Here is a 16,501-nt window from a genome sequence, read left to right as displayed (position 1 = left end):
ACAACATACTTACTCATAGTATGAAATATAGAAAAATAGAAACATGAATGCCGCCAATAACTAAGAAAAAATGTTCAAAATCAAATGATATTGTAAAAAATACAAATGATTTAGTTTAAATATATAAATATAAACTTACCTGTCTTATCTAACTATAATATTTAAAGAAAACATGCAGAATCGAAGATTTTCTTTTAAACACCTTGTTTTGTAAACAAACACCTATAATACAAACGAAAACGTCAACAAAAATACTATGGCGACATCTATTATCGAATCTGTTAAATTACTTTTTATAATTAAATTTTATAAAAATTTTTTTAAAATAATTTCAATTTAAACTAAATGGGAACATATTCTTAAATTTCTCCTCGAAATCAAAATTATACAGATTAATTAATTAATTTAATATTTAAATTGATGTATGCGAAAACATTTACAGATACCTGTAAAAAAAGTGACAGATTGCGTTTACTTTTCAACCCGTTTCATTATTTAAAAATCATAACAAATTCATTAATTTATCGAATATAACATAATACTAGTGAGATTTCTTGAGTTAAACAACTGATAGTATGAAATATAGAAAAATAGAAACATGAATGCCACTAATAACTAAGAAAAAATGTTCAAAATCAAATGATATTGTAGATAATACAAATGTTTTAGTTTAAATATATAAATATAAACTTACCTGTGTTATCCAACTATAATATTTAATGAAAACACGCAGAATCGAAGAACACCTTGTTAAACACCTTGTTTTGTAAACAAACAAAAAATATTGTGGCGACATCTATTAGAAATATTTTAAAATATTAAATTGTTTATATTTCATTAAATTTCTTTAATAATAATTTTAATTTTAAGTAAATAAGACCATATTCTTAAATTTCACATCAAAATCAAAATTATACAAATTAATTCATTTATTAAGTAAATTAAATTGGGCGATTAAATTTACAGAAATCTGTAAAGAACTGACTATGTTTACATTTTTAACCCCTTTTACTTTAAATTTATAGATTTGCGCAAATAAATATTTTGTCCACGACTACCGTATAATATATACCTTATGAATGAGTTTTGTAAAATAAAAGCGTAGTCATTTTTCACGGAGTGAATAATAGTAAGTAGTAATTTTAAAAAACGTCAATTTAATTCAATTTTTTTAGAGTTTCTAAAGGTTTGATATTAAAAAAACCTAAATAAATTCCTTTTTTCGTATGATTTAAGCATAAATCAATTAATTTTTTTTAAAGAAAACTACTTATTATAAAATTGACATTTAATTTTGATAAATTGTTGTGAAGTTGGTTACAGTTAGTAACATGTCACATTGACGTTTAAACTTTATTCAAAAATTTATTTAAAAAATAAATTTATGGAATCAATTTCAATAGTCGTGGAGTAAGTATAGTATTCTACTCGCATATAATGAGCTATTATTCACTCAGTTTAATTATGCCCCTCGCTACGCTCTTGAATAATAGCCCTTATTATATCTCATATAATAATATACTATTATTAGCAATAAAACATTGTTTATTTACACAAAAATTACAAATACATTTAAATTAAATCGCAATTTCATTCTTTTAAATCATTTCAAACGTAGGATGTTCGATATAAAAGAATCAATTGTATTTTAATTACGATATTGTTAAATAATATCGTAACATTATTTTAATTACTCATTCAATAATAATACAATAATTCATTGTAAAATTGAAACTTATATAAATCTTAATAAAAAGATTACGGTTTTGAACTTTTGAAATCGTATACGTCCAGTCCAACATAAAATAATTCCTAACGGTTTATAAGTTACGTAAAAAAATAATACTTTAAATTAAAATTTACGTATAAGTTAAAGTTTAAACTACAAATTTAATTTTTAAAGTTAGTTCCGCGGGTAATGGCCAATTTTGGGATAATCCTATTGGCTATTATCACCATAATTACAGCTTCTGAGGTAAGAAAGACTTAATTTTAAAAAACGATTACATTAAAATAATTATTAACATGTATTTAGATACGTACCGAAGATTTAAAACAAATTAAACCATTAAAATTTTCCGATATCTACGAAGACGAAATCATCGGAAACGAAGGAATCCTCGGAATTTACACCTTAAAATTGGGATTTCATCTTCGTAACAACCTAATTAACATTTTTGGTTATTTAATTAACGGGCCAAACGCTGTTAATGATGATCTTCATCATTATTTAAGCGAAATTGAAACCGGGATTCGTTTAGGAACCGTCGATGTTTTTAGTTTAATCCCGGTTGTAGCGTCTTCGTCTAAAACAGATATAATATCACAATTAAAATCGATTTTAATCAAATTATCTTCGGATGAATCAACAGAATCGAAAATAACATGTTCAGCTAAAGAAATTGTACCAAAAATCGATAAATACAAACGCAGCGTTGGTCATGTTAACCAAAAAATGTTAATGAATGGGTTGTTGGATCCCAAAAATGGGATGAACGAAGAAAAATTGCAATTAGTTTCGAGGAAAATTGTTAATGTTTTAAATAAACAAGAAAATGATAAGGATAACGATGAGGTTAGGAAAGTTTTTGGATCGCCGATTATTCCCGAAGTGTTTAAAGAGGTTAAAATGAAAATGGTTGGTTTGAATCAGGAGTTTTTTGGGTATTTGTTACCGTTTTATGGATGGACCGTGGACGACGTCCATTTGCAGTACGTTGTAATGGAACTGGCTTATGCACTGACTTCGAAAAAGCGGTCTGATGTTTATTCGTGCAGGGTAAGTAGGAGGATTTTTAATTAATTTTTTTATGTGGGCGTTTTATTAACATTTTGCAAATCCAGACCAAAATGTAGGCGTTAATTGTTCAACTTTACTTTGATTGCGTGGGCAGATCATTTTAGACTTTTGTGTAGTATACTCCTTAATGTTTCAAGGTTGGTGAAATTTGAGCTTCTTCTATACATGATAACTGCTTCATGCGAAATCAAACTTGAAATTTGTAGATGAAAACATCTGCATTCAGAAAACATTGTGCAATGTAAAGGATAGAAACTGAAAGATATCGGAATATAACGAAACGCTACTATATATTGTTTTTTCTTGCTGGGCTCCTAAGTTGAGAGTAAAATCTCTTGCAATGACATGCAGTGTGTCTTTAGCCTCTTGATACTCGATCGTTGAAGACTCGAATCCTTTTCTTGTGCGGAGGATTCGGGTAGTCGCACCATGTAATCTCTAATCAGCAAGTTCGCATGGTGGTCATCTTATTCCTTAAGGTGTGTTCCTGGTACAATTAAAATTATTGCAGAAGAGGTATCAAACAATCACCAAGCATTCCAGCTTTTTGTTTGTGCCACACAAGACTTCTTTAAATCCGAGTGATGCAACTGGAGGATTTGCTTAACATCATTAAAAGCTCGTCCAGCCTTCTCAGCCCAACTAAATGTCTGTCGTCCATAGAGATTGCCTGTTAATCGAGATAAGTTATAGAATTCCACACTTATCGAGATGCAATAAAAAGAATCATATCCGTAATTCTGAGCAACGTTCCTCCTTCGATTATAGAAGACAAAATTAAAGAAGAACTACTCGCCTATGGGTTACCAATAATAACAGTTGAAAGGAAGTATTTAACATTAAAGAAATAAGTATTGCTATCATCATCATAGAACCTAGAAAAAATCACAGAACATAATGCTGGCTCAAACGAAAATATGGCAAAAAACACAACCATGTTCTATGTAAGAAGAAAAAGAGCGACCCACCTAAATGTGGTAATTGCAGAGAAGTTCATCCTGTCAACTACAGAGGATGTAGAATACACATCGATATACAAAAACAACACCCACGACATCTCAGAAGAAATACTCACAGGCAACAGCGCAACCCACATCATCACGTTACGTCATCCCAAATACGTTGTATGCTGTCCAAAACCTAAGTCTGTCCAAATCTCAAGCAATGCTAATACTCAAACACATAACCCTTCCTCCAGAAGTACTAAAAGTCCGAAAGTCCGAAAATACAAGAACTGAAAAAACACATGTGGTCACCGTATCGAACGATGACGTGATCGTAGCGGCTACACTCCCTAGAAACTCCTTCAATAGTATGATCTATCATGAATTTTCTTAAAACAATCTTAAATCACTCCTTTTCTGAATCAAATCAAACATTACTTCCTAAACATACTCCCAACTTTATTCAATGCCTCCTAAAAATTTCCAAGATCTAGCAAATATCAACATCCTAAACTATAATGTCAATGGAATTAAAAAACAAAACCACCTACTTACAACATTTATGCCTGCTTATAAAGTCGATATTGCTTGTACAACGGAAACGGATCTTGCAACTGGAGAAGACTTCAGAATTGCTGGTTATAAATGCTATAGTACCGATAGACATTCTCGATCATCAGAAACTAACAATATTGAAATTGTTTGGCCATAAATAATAATTCTGATAATTTCTAAAACATAATTCTGGAGTTGCAGAGCAAATAATCCAAATGGCATCTACCTCAACGAACTACTAGGCTCCCCCGGATACGATCTACTACCAAATATTCCACTGAAAAACCTTCCAGACAAAATAATCAACCATATGTATCATATGTATATATATCATGTCTGTATCATATCATAGCAGCCTTAACTTAGGTTATTTCCCAATATCATGGAAGAAAGCGGAAATAAGTCTATGACATATATTTTGTGGCGACAAAATTACAGAGCCATATTCCATTTTGGACAATACAAATGTCAGAAACAGAGACTTGTACACATTAATGTTAGAAAAGGCACGCGAGTTACGTAAAACAATATCTTCAATGTACAGGGTGTCCCAATTTCGATGTCCACATAGGCTATCTCCGAAATTAAAAGAGATAGAAAAAAAGTAGCTTACATGTCATGATCTCGTTTTTCGAGAAAATGCTAATGCCGAAAACTCCGAACAGCTATCGTCTTTTGTTTTCGCCCTATCGGCAAAAACTGACAATTTTGCGAAAACGACAATAGCGAATATCTCACTTATTATCAAAGATGGAGTATTATAAATAAAACATTATATGGGCAACTTTTTACGAAGAATTCAGTGGCGTAGGTAGAATTTTTTTCCCATCTTTTATTTTCGAGATTTGAGACATAACTTTATTTTTTTAAATGGAAACCATAGTTGGCTATGACCTAAAATAATTTGTTATTTTCTTCTGATAACAAATATATATAGTTTGTGGGGTATATTTCTTATAGTTATTGAATAATTAACAAAAATTCATTTTGTTCTATCTAAAACTAATGTATGTATTTAAAAGTTAATGTTGCTATGGTGATAACCATACATACTATGATGGAACATAATGTATCAATTTTTTTTGTTCTTTCTAAAACTATTGTACGTATTTAAAACTTAATGTTGTTATGGTGATAACAATGCCACGATGGAAAACATTGGGTACGTTCAGCAGGTGTCAACAGTTGAATTAAATCAGTCAGCTAGTTGTATGAGCTTTAATACAGCGGAACGAAATCGGCTGAACAAGCAATTGAGAATTAGCAGTTCAGCATAACCTAAACCTATGGCCAACAATAATATTTTTGAAAATTTTGTGTTATTACAAGAGATAATGGATGATGATGTCGATTTTAAGGTTCATTTCATTTTATACAGTTCTGCCAGTTTTCAAAATTAAAGGGGAGAAACAAAAAATATTAATCCTAACCTAGAATTTCACAACCGCTGACAAACTAAGCGCAGATTACTTACGCTGAGATATTTACTAAACTGCTGCGTAACAGCGCTGACTTAGCATATCGTTTAGCCGCGACTGCTAATATAGCAACTTAACAGTTGACACCGGCTGAACGTGCCCATTGTTTCCAATTATTGCCAAAGTTTGTAGTAGTATTTAAAAATTCACTGACAACTCTGGCATTATGTGCTGGTGCTCCGTCATATTGAAAATATATCATTTGAGACTTATTTAATGGCAAATTGTCGACCAGAAGCACAATGTGCTGCCTTGATATATTGAGGTATTACCTGAGTTTAAGTTTTTATGGTAGATACTATATGCCAACATTCTATTACCTAAAAGGGCACACCATACATTGAACCTCAACCTTCTTTGAACACTCAGAGACTTCATTGGTCCAGATGACATTTTGAACAAACAGCAGATTATTTAATTTTTCTAAATATCATCTACAAAATTCTAATCTTAGATTGACATCTCCTGCACGTAAATAATGAGTTAGGCCCGCTTTGTATGGTTTATACATATTTTTCTTTCATATTCGGAAGCAGCGGTTTTTGGGTCAGACGTCTTGTTCAATTTCTCTGCAAGATGTTGATGGATTTATCGCAAGTGAAGCCAACACATTGACTTCATCCTCTTGCAGGCCATTTTGGTATGTTTTTGCACGTGGTTTGGGGATGGACCAAAAATCTATTAAATTTTCTGCTAACCGGCTGAAGGTTCTTACGTGCGGTTGTCTTCTTTCCGAATACCTTGTGAAATATAATTCCGCGGCTAACGTCGCATTCTTATCTGATAACATATAGCATTTCATCATGTTACATTTTCATAATTTTCGAAGTTCATTGTAAAGTTTTATTTAGTTTTGTTATACTTTGACACCTAACATGCTGGTGCATCATACCAGCTCATAATGCCAGAGTTGTTATCGAATTTTTAAATACAAACTTTGGCAATTATTTGATACATTATGTTCCATCATAGTATGTATGGTTATCACCATAGCAACATTAACTTTTAAATACATACATTATGTTTAGATAGAACAAAATGAATTTTTGTTAATTATTCAATAACTATAAGAAATATGCCCCACAAACTATATATATTTGTTATCAGAAGAAAATAACAAATTATTTTAGGTCATAGCCAACTATGGTTTCCATTTAAAAAAATAAAGTTACGTCAAAAATCTCGAAAATAAAAAATGGGAAAAAAATTCTACCTACGCCACTGAATTCTTCGTAAAAAGTTGCCCATATAATGTTTTATTTATAATACTCCATCTTTGATAATAAGTGAGATATTCGCGATTGTCGTTTTCGCATAATTTTCAGTTTTTGCCGATAGGACGAAAACAAAAGACGATAGCTGTTCGGAGTTTTCGGCATTAGCATTTTCTCGAAAAACGAGATCAAGACATGTAAGCTACTTTTTTTCTATCTCTTTTAGTTTCGGAGATAGCCTATGCGGACATCGAAATTGGGACACCCTGTACACAACTGAAGCACCCTGGGAATGTCAAAATGCAGACTTAGAAGAAGCAATCGAACAATTTCAATGCTTACTCAACCAAATTAGTAAATGGATGTCCAGGTGGAACATAGAATTAAATACTAATAAATGCGAAGCAAAAATTTTCACACTAAGGTTGATAAGAGATCCCACTATGCTATCGATAAACAGCCATGATATGAAATGGAACCCAAAGAACAGTGCAATTAATAATATATATTTAGAAGTTATGCTTCTCCTACATACAAATCGTTAATTCGAGGATTGATCACATACGCTAGCCCAGTATGGAGTAACACATCAAAAACGAACACCAAGAAATTAGAATTAGTGCAAAACAAAATCATTAGAATAACAGCAGATGGTAGCACCAAGGTTTGTCCGAAACGAACAAATTAGAAAAGAATTAAATGTAGAGGCGATAGCAGATTTTCAAAAGCATAATTTGGGCGCTCGAAATGTTCATGTCAGAAGATTGAAATGACAAATGCCGTGAAACTGATAGATAGAGAAATCTCAGCAAATTAATCAGGGAAAAATTTATACAAAAAGATGTGGTCCAAGATGAAAAAAGGAAATGGAAAAAGAATGGGCGAGGCGTTAGTGAGGCTGAATTTATTTTATCGTTTTTAGAGATTTTCATGCTGTCTGGTAGGTAAAGGTGTACCTTAAAAAATGCAGAATACCGAAAGACCTAAAATACCATTTGTTTTAAAGAATAAAGCGTCTGATTTCTGACCAAGAAATTCTACATTAGAAAAAATAGATGAACCTACAATTTCGAACCAGTGTCGTTTTCCAGATGTTAGTATAAAATTAAAAGTTTATGTCTTTTATTTTATATAGAATTTAAGTCTAACTAGTTTCGGTTCTAGACTCTACAAATAGATTAATATCCCTCATCTTATCCATTTTACAAACGACAGCGGTAGGTCGCGCTAGTTAGCATAAGACATCACTATGTTGCATATTTTACTGCAAAAAAACTAAAACTAACACTATCACTAGAACTAACACAAGACCGAGAACTAGAATCATTCGGGTTTAGCCGTCTTGAGAGACGTGCGGCTAAACCCGAATGTTTCTAGTTCTCGGTCTAGTGTTATAGTTCGTTTTTTTTTCTATAATACTTGTCAATATAAATTTTCTAGGGTTTCTGTTGGTATTATCTAGGGACCCTTATAAAATTTATGTTGTTTTCCTGATTTTTAGTAATATTTTCAGTAACTAAATAGTTGAGGTTAAAACGGTTAAAATACTAATAAATTTAATTAAAAAAAATTAATTGAATGAAATAGAACAAAACAAATGGTAAATAAACACCCCAAAACATTTTTTATTCATCGTCTTCATCACTGAATTCATCTTTATTACCTTCTGATTCAAACTCTTCGAGGTTTATGATAAATGGAGAAAGATCGTTAAAGGAAGTATTACCCATATGAGTATGCCAGTCTTTTTCTATTAAGTTCTCAACGTGAGTTATGCAATTGTTTCATATTTCTGCTGTGCAATTTGACAAAGCAGTATGCCACACGTTAGTCACACGATTTTTCTCGTGGAAGGACATCGTTGAATCGTTGATATGCTTATTGTAATAAGTCTTGCAATAGGCCCAAACTAGTTCTATTGCATTATGTTGACAATGATACGGAGCAAGTCTCAACACTTCAATATTATGCTGCAGAAGAAGATCATCGACGACATACCTTTTTTTATTTTGCTGCAAAAATGGCACGATCTTTTCCCAAAGTTGAGCTTTTGTTTCGCGTTCATTAACATTTACATTATGTTCAATTAAAACTTGTATTAAAACACTTTTCTTTGATGATCGTGTGGGTGTTTTTTCTTTGAGGACTGAATGATAGGGCGCATTATCCATTATCACAACATTTTTGCCAGATAAATTTTGTACTGCTGGAATTAGATTTTTATTGACCCAATTATAAAAGATTTGGAAATTCATCGTCTTGTGATAATCTTTATCAGTATTCTTACTATTAAAAACTAATAAGCAATTTTCTAAAAAGCCACCTCTGTAACCTGCATATAGTACAGTAAACCTGTCTCCTTCACTTTTTATTTTAATGTTAACCGAACGTTTATCATCGTCTTTTACCCACCTACGTAATTCAGAACCATTCGTATATATCCAAGTTTCGTCCAAAAATATAAAATTTATATCTTCCCCCGAATATTTTAATTGTAGATAGCGCACCAAAAATTTTACTTTAGCTGTAATCACATGATTTCTTTCCATTAAAATTTTTCGACTATTAATTTTTTTAAATTTGAAACCCATGTCTCGAATTATAGTATATAATAAACTTCATGAACCAGTGAATTCGAGTTCTCTTTTTGCAAAATATAACAGTTCATTTAGGTTAAAATGTTTCCCTCTAATCAAATTTTGAAAAATTTCAGCTGCAAGCTGTTCTCTTAAATAATAATTGTTGAACCATATCCCTTTTGTTTTTCTTCCGGTTTGTGCATTTTGTAAATTTTCTTTATTATGGTATATATTGTAAATAACAGTTTTAGTAACCTGATAAATATAATTTTGAATTAAGGAAAACGAATTTGTTGAAATACTAAAATACATTAAATATTTTACAAAGACGAATGATTAGTTCTTGTTCTGAGATTTCAGGCTTCAAATCTGTAAGTTCCAATTTGCACCTTAGTACTGCTCGTTTTAGTTCGACTCCCAATAAATTGCGTTTTTTTCTTGCGTTCATTTTACTTTAATTTTAAATTACTTAATTTTTTGAATAACGAATTTTCAAACAAATGTTAATTATGACATATTTATTTCAAAACATGATAAAACAAAACTTCCTGTTAATTTTGCCAACTTTACAACAATTTGACAGGTATTATAGAAAAAAAACGAACTATAGTTCTAGTGGCAGTGGCTAGTTAGCATAAGATATTACTATGTTGTATATTTTTATTGATCTAAAACTAGAACGAGAACTAGAAACATTCGGGTTTAGTAGTGAAAAAAAACTTTCAGTTGTCACTGTCAACTTTAATTTTATTATTATATTCGTAACCTTCATAAAATAACCTTTAAATTGAGTCCAAACATGACGCATTTATTTAAAAAAACCAAAAAGTTCGAACTTTCAACTTTTAATTTTGACATATTTGTCAACTTCATAAAAAATCCTTTAAAATGAGTCCAAAGATGACGCACTTATCTCAAAAAACAAAAAAGTTACAATAAAAAACATTAAACCCGAAGTTAGCAACAATGAAGATAGCAATTTAATTTTTAAATATTAATACCAACCTTAATTTTTTATTTTTGTTTTTGTGACAAATATTAAGACATTTTATAAAAATTAAGAATATGTCAAAATGACATTGACATTCTTAACCGGAAGTTTACCATAACTTCATTAATGTTGAAGATAAATATGTCGTGTTTGTACTCATTTTAAAGGATTTTTAATGAAGATTACAAATATGTCAAAATTAAGGTTGACATTTTAAACGTGAAGTTAATTATCATATAATAGAAGTTTTATAACTGAAGTTAATCTAGTGTTAGTCAGTTTTTTGGGTTATTTCACATCGATTAAAAAAAAATCGTCGATTTTTAAGACACATGATGATTCTTGTCCCACCATAGAGTAACATCATTGCCCCTAGCGAGTTCTCTCAGTTCCAGTTTAATTTACTGTCTAGTATTATCCCGAGGTATTTGACTTCTGTTATGAGGTTAATAATTATTATTAGGTTATTATTAATAATTAATTATTAGGTTATTAGATTTTGGTTGCTAAAATCGAGTTTATGGACATGAGAGATTGATAATATATGATTATTGATAAAGTTTTTAATTTATTGTTAATTTTTTTTTGTTTTTAGGTTGGTGGATTCGATTTAAATTCATATCTCGACGATCCAATTCGTCTCCTGGAAGAATTCTTAAAACTTCTAATCGAATCAGTGTGTTTCGATACAAACTACGCCGTCCACACTTTAATCGAAGAATTAACCAAACATAAACCCTTAAGATATCTGGACTACAAAAAATCGTTCAAAGGAATTTTCATCCATTTAAACTCACTTCCTGATTTATTATACGTCATCGAGCATTCTTCGTACCCCACAGAAATAGTTTTAGCTCGAGATCGAGTCGTGGATTACCTAAAAAAAGTCCTTCCTTACATCGACACAAAATCCTTCGTACCATACATTTACAAAACCAACGAAGAAATGCTTTACGCATTTTTAAATTACATTTTGAAAAAAACCCCGTTTGTTAATCAAAAAATTCAAGCTTCAATTAACGCGATTAAAGCGCATTTAATTTTGATTATACACCCTCAAAAGTTATCGTCGGAACTTCTTTTGGTGTTAATAGACGCTTGGTTAGCCCCCGATTTAAACGATGAGATTCAAGAGAGAGCTTTAAGAATTAAAAGGGATGTTGTGGATGATTTTGTTAAAATCGACGGCATCTTAAATAAAGGATCGAACAAAATTTGTTATAACATTTACGATTGTTACAACGAAGCCGTTTTGGTATTTAATTTTGATGATGAAAAATGGATGATTCCGAAATGTATTAAATACAGGTTTTTTATGAACCAATTTGAGCGATTTTTCGAAAACGATTATCAAAAATTATTTGATTCGATTACTTATCAGGTTGCATCGAAAGAGGGGATTTTATCGATTTTGAGTTTAAAGGAGCAAAATGAAGTTTTGAATAATCTTGAGTTATACAAGTTTTGCACCCCTTTTGAAACTTTAAGGAGGATTCTAGAAACGATTAGGGATAAAATCCCGAGTTTGTCTACGTCGATGAGCGAAGATATCGATTCGATTTTACCAATTTTGAAAATAAAAACGCAACATTTAGGGAGATTATCCTCGGCGATTTTCGATGTTATTCGTTCGACGTTTCGTTCTCGCCACGTTGACTCGGCTTTAAGGGAGGAGCAAAAAACGATTGATGCTGTGGTCCAAGGGAGATTACCGGAAATTGATGACGCGTTGTGGCATCTTCACGGGAAGTTTTGCGTGAAAATTTTAGACTGTTACAATCAAATGATCGAACAGATTAATAGAGATGCGGGGTTTCAAACTCCCTTAAAAACTTTTAAACCGCAATCCCCCGATTTATACTCATTAAACATCGACATCGAAGGCGATATGAACGTTGATGTTTTACTTAAAATCGTCCAAGAGATGCAAAATAATCGAAATTTAAACAACAACTTATTAACATCATCTAAATTGTACGTTAAAGAATTCGAGGATGTTTTAAACGATGAGATTAAATCGGTTCAATGTGAAGGTGAGACGGTTTTGACTTGTTTCGAGATGGTTTTAGACACTTTATTGTTTTCGACGACGCTTCCGGTTGGGGTTAAAGTCAATATTATCCAATACTTGTTAAAACCCGTCGTTTGCGATCGACAAACTTGCGAATGGATCGCTTACGAAGAGGAAGGCTCCGTTTTAATCAACCCTTTATTAAGTTACATCCAACATTTATTAGAAAAATTTTCAAAAGAAATCGAATCCGTCCATTTACAATTAGACGTAAGCGAAATAATCGAAGCTTTAACCCGAGAAGACGTCTCATACGCTTTATCAAATTACCAATTACGCGAAAAAGACGACGATGAAACCAAGATAATGATTTTCTTAGAACTCCTTTTAAACATGTATTATCTTCCCGATAACACTTTAGATTGTGTCGAGCACGTTTATTTATACCTTTCTGAGGGATCGTATCCGAATCGTTTAACAATTAGTAACTTAGCAGGAATAATCGCGTTATTATCCTCAAAAACCGACGAAATCGCTGTTTTAAACGAAATGCGATTAACCCTAAATAAACTTGAGGGAAACCCCGAAACTTTCGATGTATTAAAAAACGTCGTAACGATTGATTGTTTTACGATGGAGAAGTGTTTAACAACGCTTAAAAAAGAAATCGAGAAAAAAGAAAATAAAAAGCACCACGTCGTAATGAGATCATTAAAAAATTTGATTTCCCCCTCAAGTTGTACTTTAAACGTTTGTCCTTGGTTAAAAGAATTACCACCACCTTTAGTACCTAAAAATATACAAAGAGCTTTCATTGAAAGCGCGGAATTAATCGTGCAATACGAAGACGTCCCATTAATCATCCAATTATATTTAAAAGCTTTGTTACAACACGATATGTTATTTGAGATTTTAGGTAATTTAGACCCAACCTTAGTTAGTTTCGATAGCATTTATGCACTAAGAAACGAATTAAAAAGGAAAAAAAGATCAATTTCAAACGATTTTGAGCGCGATAACGATTTTAAGATTAACATTTTTGATAAGAATAGAGATTTTGAGAGGTTTAATAAACTATTTAGGTTTAAAAGGGAGGTTTTGAACGATGGGGAGATTATAATTAATTTAAATCTAAATGAAGAAAAAAATTGTTGGGTTAATCACACAAAGGATTTAAATGAATATGTAAGAATTAAAAGAAACGTGAGCGAGTTTGATTATATAACTTTATTGAGGGAGAAAAGAGATGTTAAAAATATGGATTACGATAATAAAAATATCCAACAAAAAGGTTTCGAGGATGAAAATGAGAACGAAGAAAGTGGTGACTACGAAAATAACAACTATAAAAGTGAAAACTACGAAAATGAGAATGATTTAAACGGTGATTACGACGAATATGATAACAACAATGACGGTGAGTACAAAAATAACGATTATTATGATAAAGTTTTAACATGTAACCACCACACAAGTATTTTGCTTTTCACTCACCTCACTACATTAGCTCAACGGGTTTAGTCCTGCTTAAGAACTGGAATGCCTCAGTAATCACGTGTTGGAGGAGTCGTTGTTCACTGCGAAATTCCAAGAATAACACGTTTTAAACATTTATTAAAAATTGATGTCGGCTTGTGCGATTAACGTTTGACACTTAAAATTTTAACTGTCATTTTTATAGGTTATTTTAAATAAGTGTGATGATAGCAACGATGTAATACGCGTGAAGTTGTTATATGTCATTGGACAAGTTAAATAGTCCTTGAAAAAGTTAGGTTGAGAAAAATGCACAATATAATTTTTACAACGCAATAACAACTAATTCGTTACAAAAATGAAATGTACTTACTCTTTCCCTTGATGCAACAAGTGATTTTTTTAATGGTATCGGTGCTTATTGATAAATCACCATGGTGACGGTAGGTTGAAAACTTTTAAACACAAAATTATTTTAGTCACAACATTTTCGTAGAGTTTTCTGTACTGTAATAAGAAATAAAAATAAAACTAGTTACTAAAAACTAGTTTTAGTTTTATTTCAAACACAAAATGAGCTAAATACATTTTTTTTAATAAAACGTCAAAAAAGTGTCACTTAAAAAAGATGCGTAGGAGGTGGCGTCATCTAGTGAAATTTATAAACATTAATTAATTTTTTTTTAAATAACTTTATTGAATTTATGTTATATTAACGCTTAATTAAATCCAAAATCATCGATTTTTTTAAATATAAACTTAATTTGTATTACATTTTTATGAATTATTTTAAATCTATTAATTACATTTTTTGTCGCCCCCATCTCGTGGTTATTCCTCATATTAATCGTATTTTTGACATTTAGTAACAAAAATTATTAATTTTTACAAAAAACGGTGCGATTCAACCGAAAGAAACATTTAAAAACATTTTCGAACATCCTAACCGTTTGCTTAAACCGATTTTAGACGCCACGAAACGATTTTTATCTCGGAATGAAGTTTCAGACATAACCTAACTTTTTTATGTCAATTTAAAAATATTTGTAAGTCGATTCATTTTACATAAAATTTAATTTAATCACTATTTGAATCATTTTAGATTATTTATTCTAATGGGTATATATCTGGGTAGATGCTGTTTTAAGTTATTGGTGCAGTCTACATGTACAGACTTGCTTTCATTCAACCTGATACGCGAAATTCTGGTCCAAGTATTTATTTTGTCCATAGAGCTTTTAGCTCTTCATGCTTTTTCCTATTTCCATGATAGCTGTGTCATTTGCAAACATTGCAATGGTGTTCTGTTCAAGATCAGGAATATCACTACCTTTTGGCACTCCAGCTTTGTTCTTTCTTATGTTAGAATAGGCCTTTATTCTAAAATATCTCTGTGTATTTGGTCTATTGAAGAGTGGCTTTTTCTGAACCGGAACTGGTGCGAAAAGATTAAGTTCTTTCCCTCTATTATCGGTTTTAATCTTTTAAGAAATAGCTTTTCAAACAATTTGGAAATTACTGGCACCAAGGAAATAGGCATGTATGACAATCAGTCTTACTATCGCTTTCTTTGGGAGCTGTTTAAAAATTTCTCCTGTAGTTTGATCAAATCCTGGTGCTTTCTTTGGATTAATATTAGTTTTGATTTCTTCCAACAATCTCGTCGTGGTTCATTCCAACCTTGTGGGTTTTCCCCTGCATTTGGTTAGAAGATCTATTCCAGGTGTTCTGGAAATCTGCTTGCTTTTTGTAGGTCTCTTCTATCGGATTTTTAATAAAAACAACAGCAGTTAAACAGTTTACAACAGTAATCGGAGTATGCTTCGATTTTTCCGTTCAAATCATGTCTTGTATATGTTAAACAGAGATTCTTCGTATTTTTGACATATTTTAACACTCTCTTTGTTGCTTTTCATGTACTCATGGTTGGTCTATCCAAAAATCTTCCTAAAAAGGAAGGATCTAGATATTGTTGTTAAATAATTCAAACATCTAATTAATTCCTTGTATGGAATATTTACTATATTGTTGATTGATATCCAACTTCTCTCTCCAAGTGGGTTTTGGAGAGTAGGTCGTTTTAGACTTTTGGTGGCTTTCGACAAAGAGTAGTCAGTTTTACTATCGTTGGTTAATTCTTTCAGGTAGCTTCCGATTGAATCATCTTTGATACGCTGTATTTCTCTCTTTAATTGTTGGGTAACATTGTTCAGGGCTGTTTTATCCACTGGTGTCCTTGTTTGGTGCCACTTTCTTTTTAATTTTCTTTTTTTAGTTACCAATTCCCTAATTTCTTTGGGATAATTTTATTATTGCCCTTGATTTTAGGTTTGATCCCAGAAATATGTATTTTCGCATGATACTTGCTGGATGTCCGTAACAAACAGCTCTATTTCTGTAAGTAACTGTTTTTATAACTCTTATTGGTGTAGAAAGGTTTATGGAGTACTCGA

The 16,501-nt window shown here is 31.3% G+C and overlaps 1 protein-coding gene across 1 annotated transcript in view; it reads left to right on the top strand.

The window, feature by feature from the left end:
* The first annotated feature begins 1,918 nt into the window (after window positions 1–1,918).
* LOC111419003 (uncharacterized) overlaps window positions 1,919–16,501 on the top strand; it is a 55,029-nt gene continuing 40,446 nt past the window's right edge. The window contains exons 1-3 of the mRNA XM_071195299.1: window positions 1,919–1,975; window positions 2,036–2,779; window positions 11,157–13,989. Of these exons, the coding sequence (XP_071051400.1) occupies window positions 1,919–1,975; window positions 2,036–2,779; window positions 11,157–13,989 (3,634 nt within the window). The remainder of the gene's footprint in view (window positions 1,976–2,035; window positions 2,780–11,156; window positions 13,990–16,501) is intronic.

Source organism: Onthophagus taurus, chromosome 3, assembly GCF_036711975.1.
Source record: "Onthophagus taurus isolate NC chromosome 3, IU_Otau_3.0, whole genome shotgun sequence".
Lineage (NCBI taxonomy): Eukaryota > Metazoa > Arthropoda > Insecta > Coleoptera > Scarabaeidae > Onthophagus > Onthophagus taurus.
This window is presented reverse-complemented; position numbering and strand designations above follow the sequence as displayed.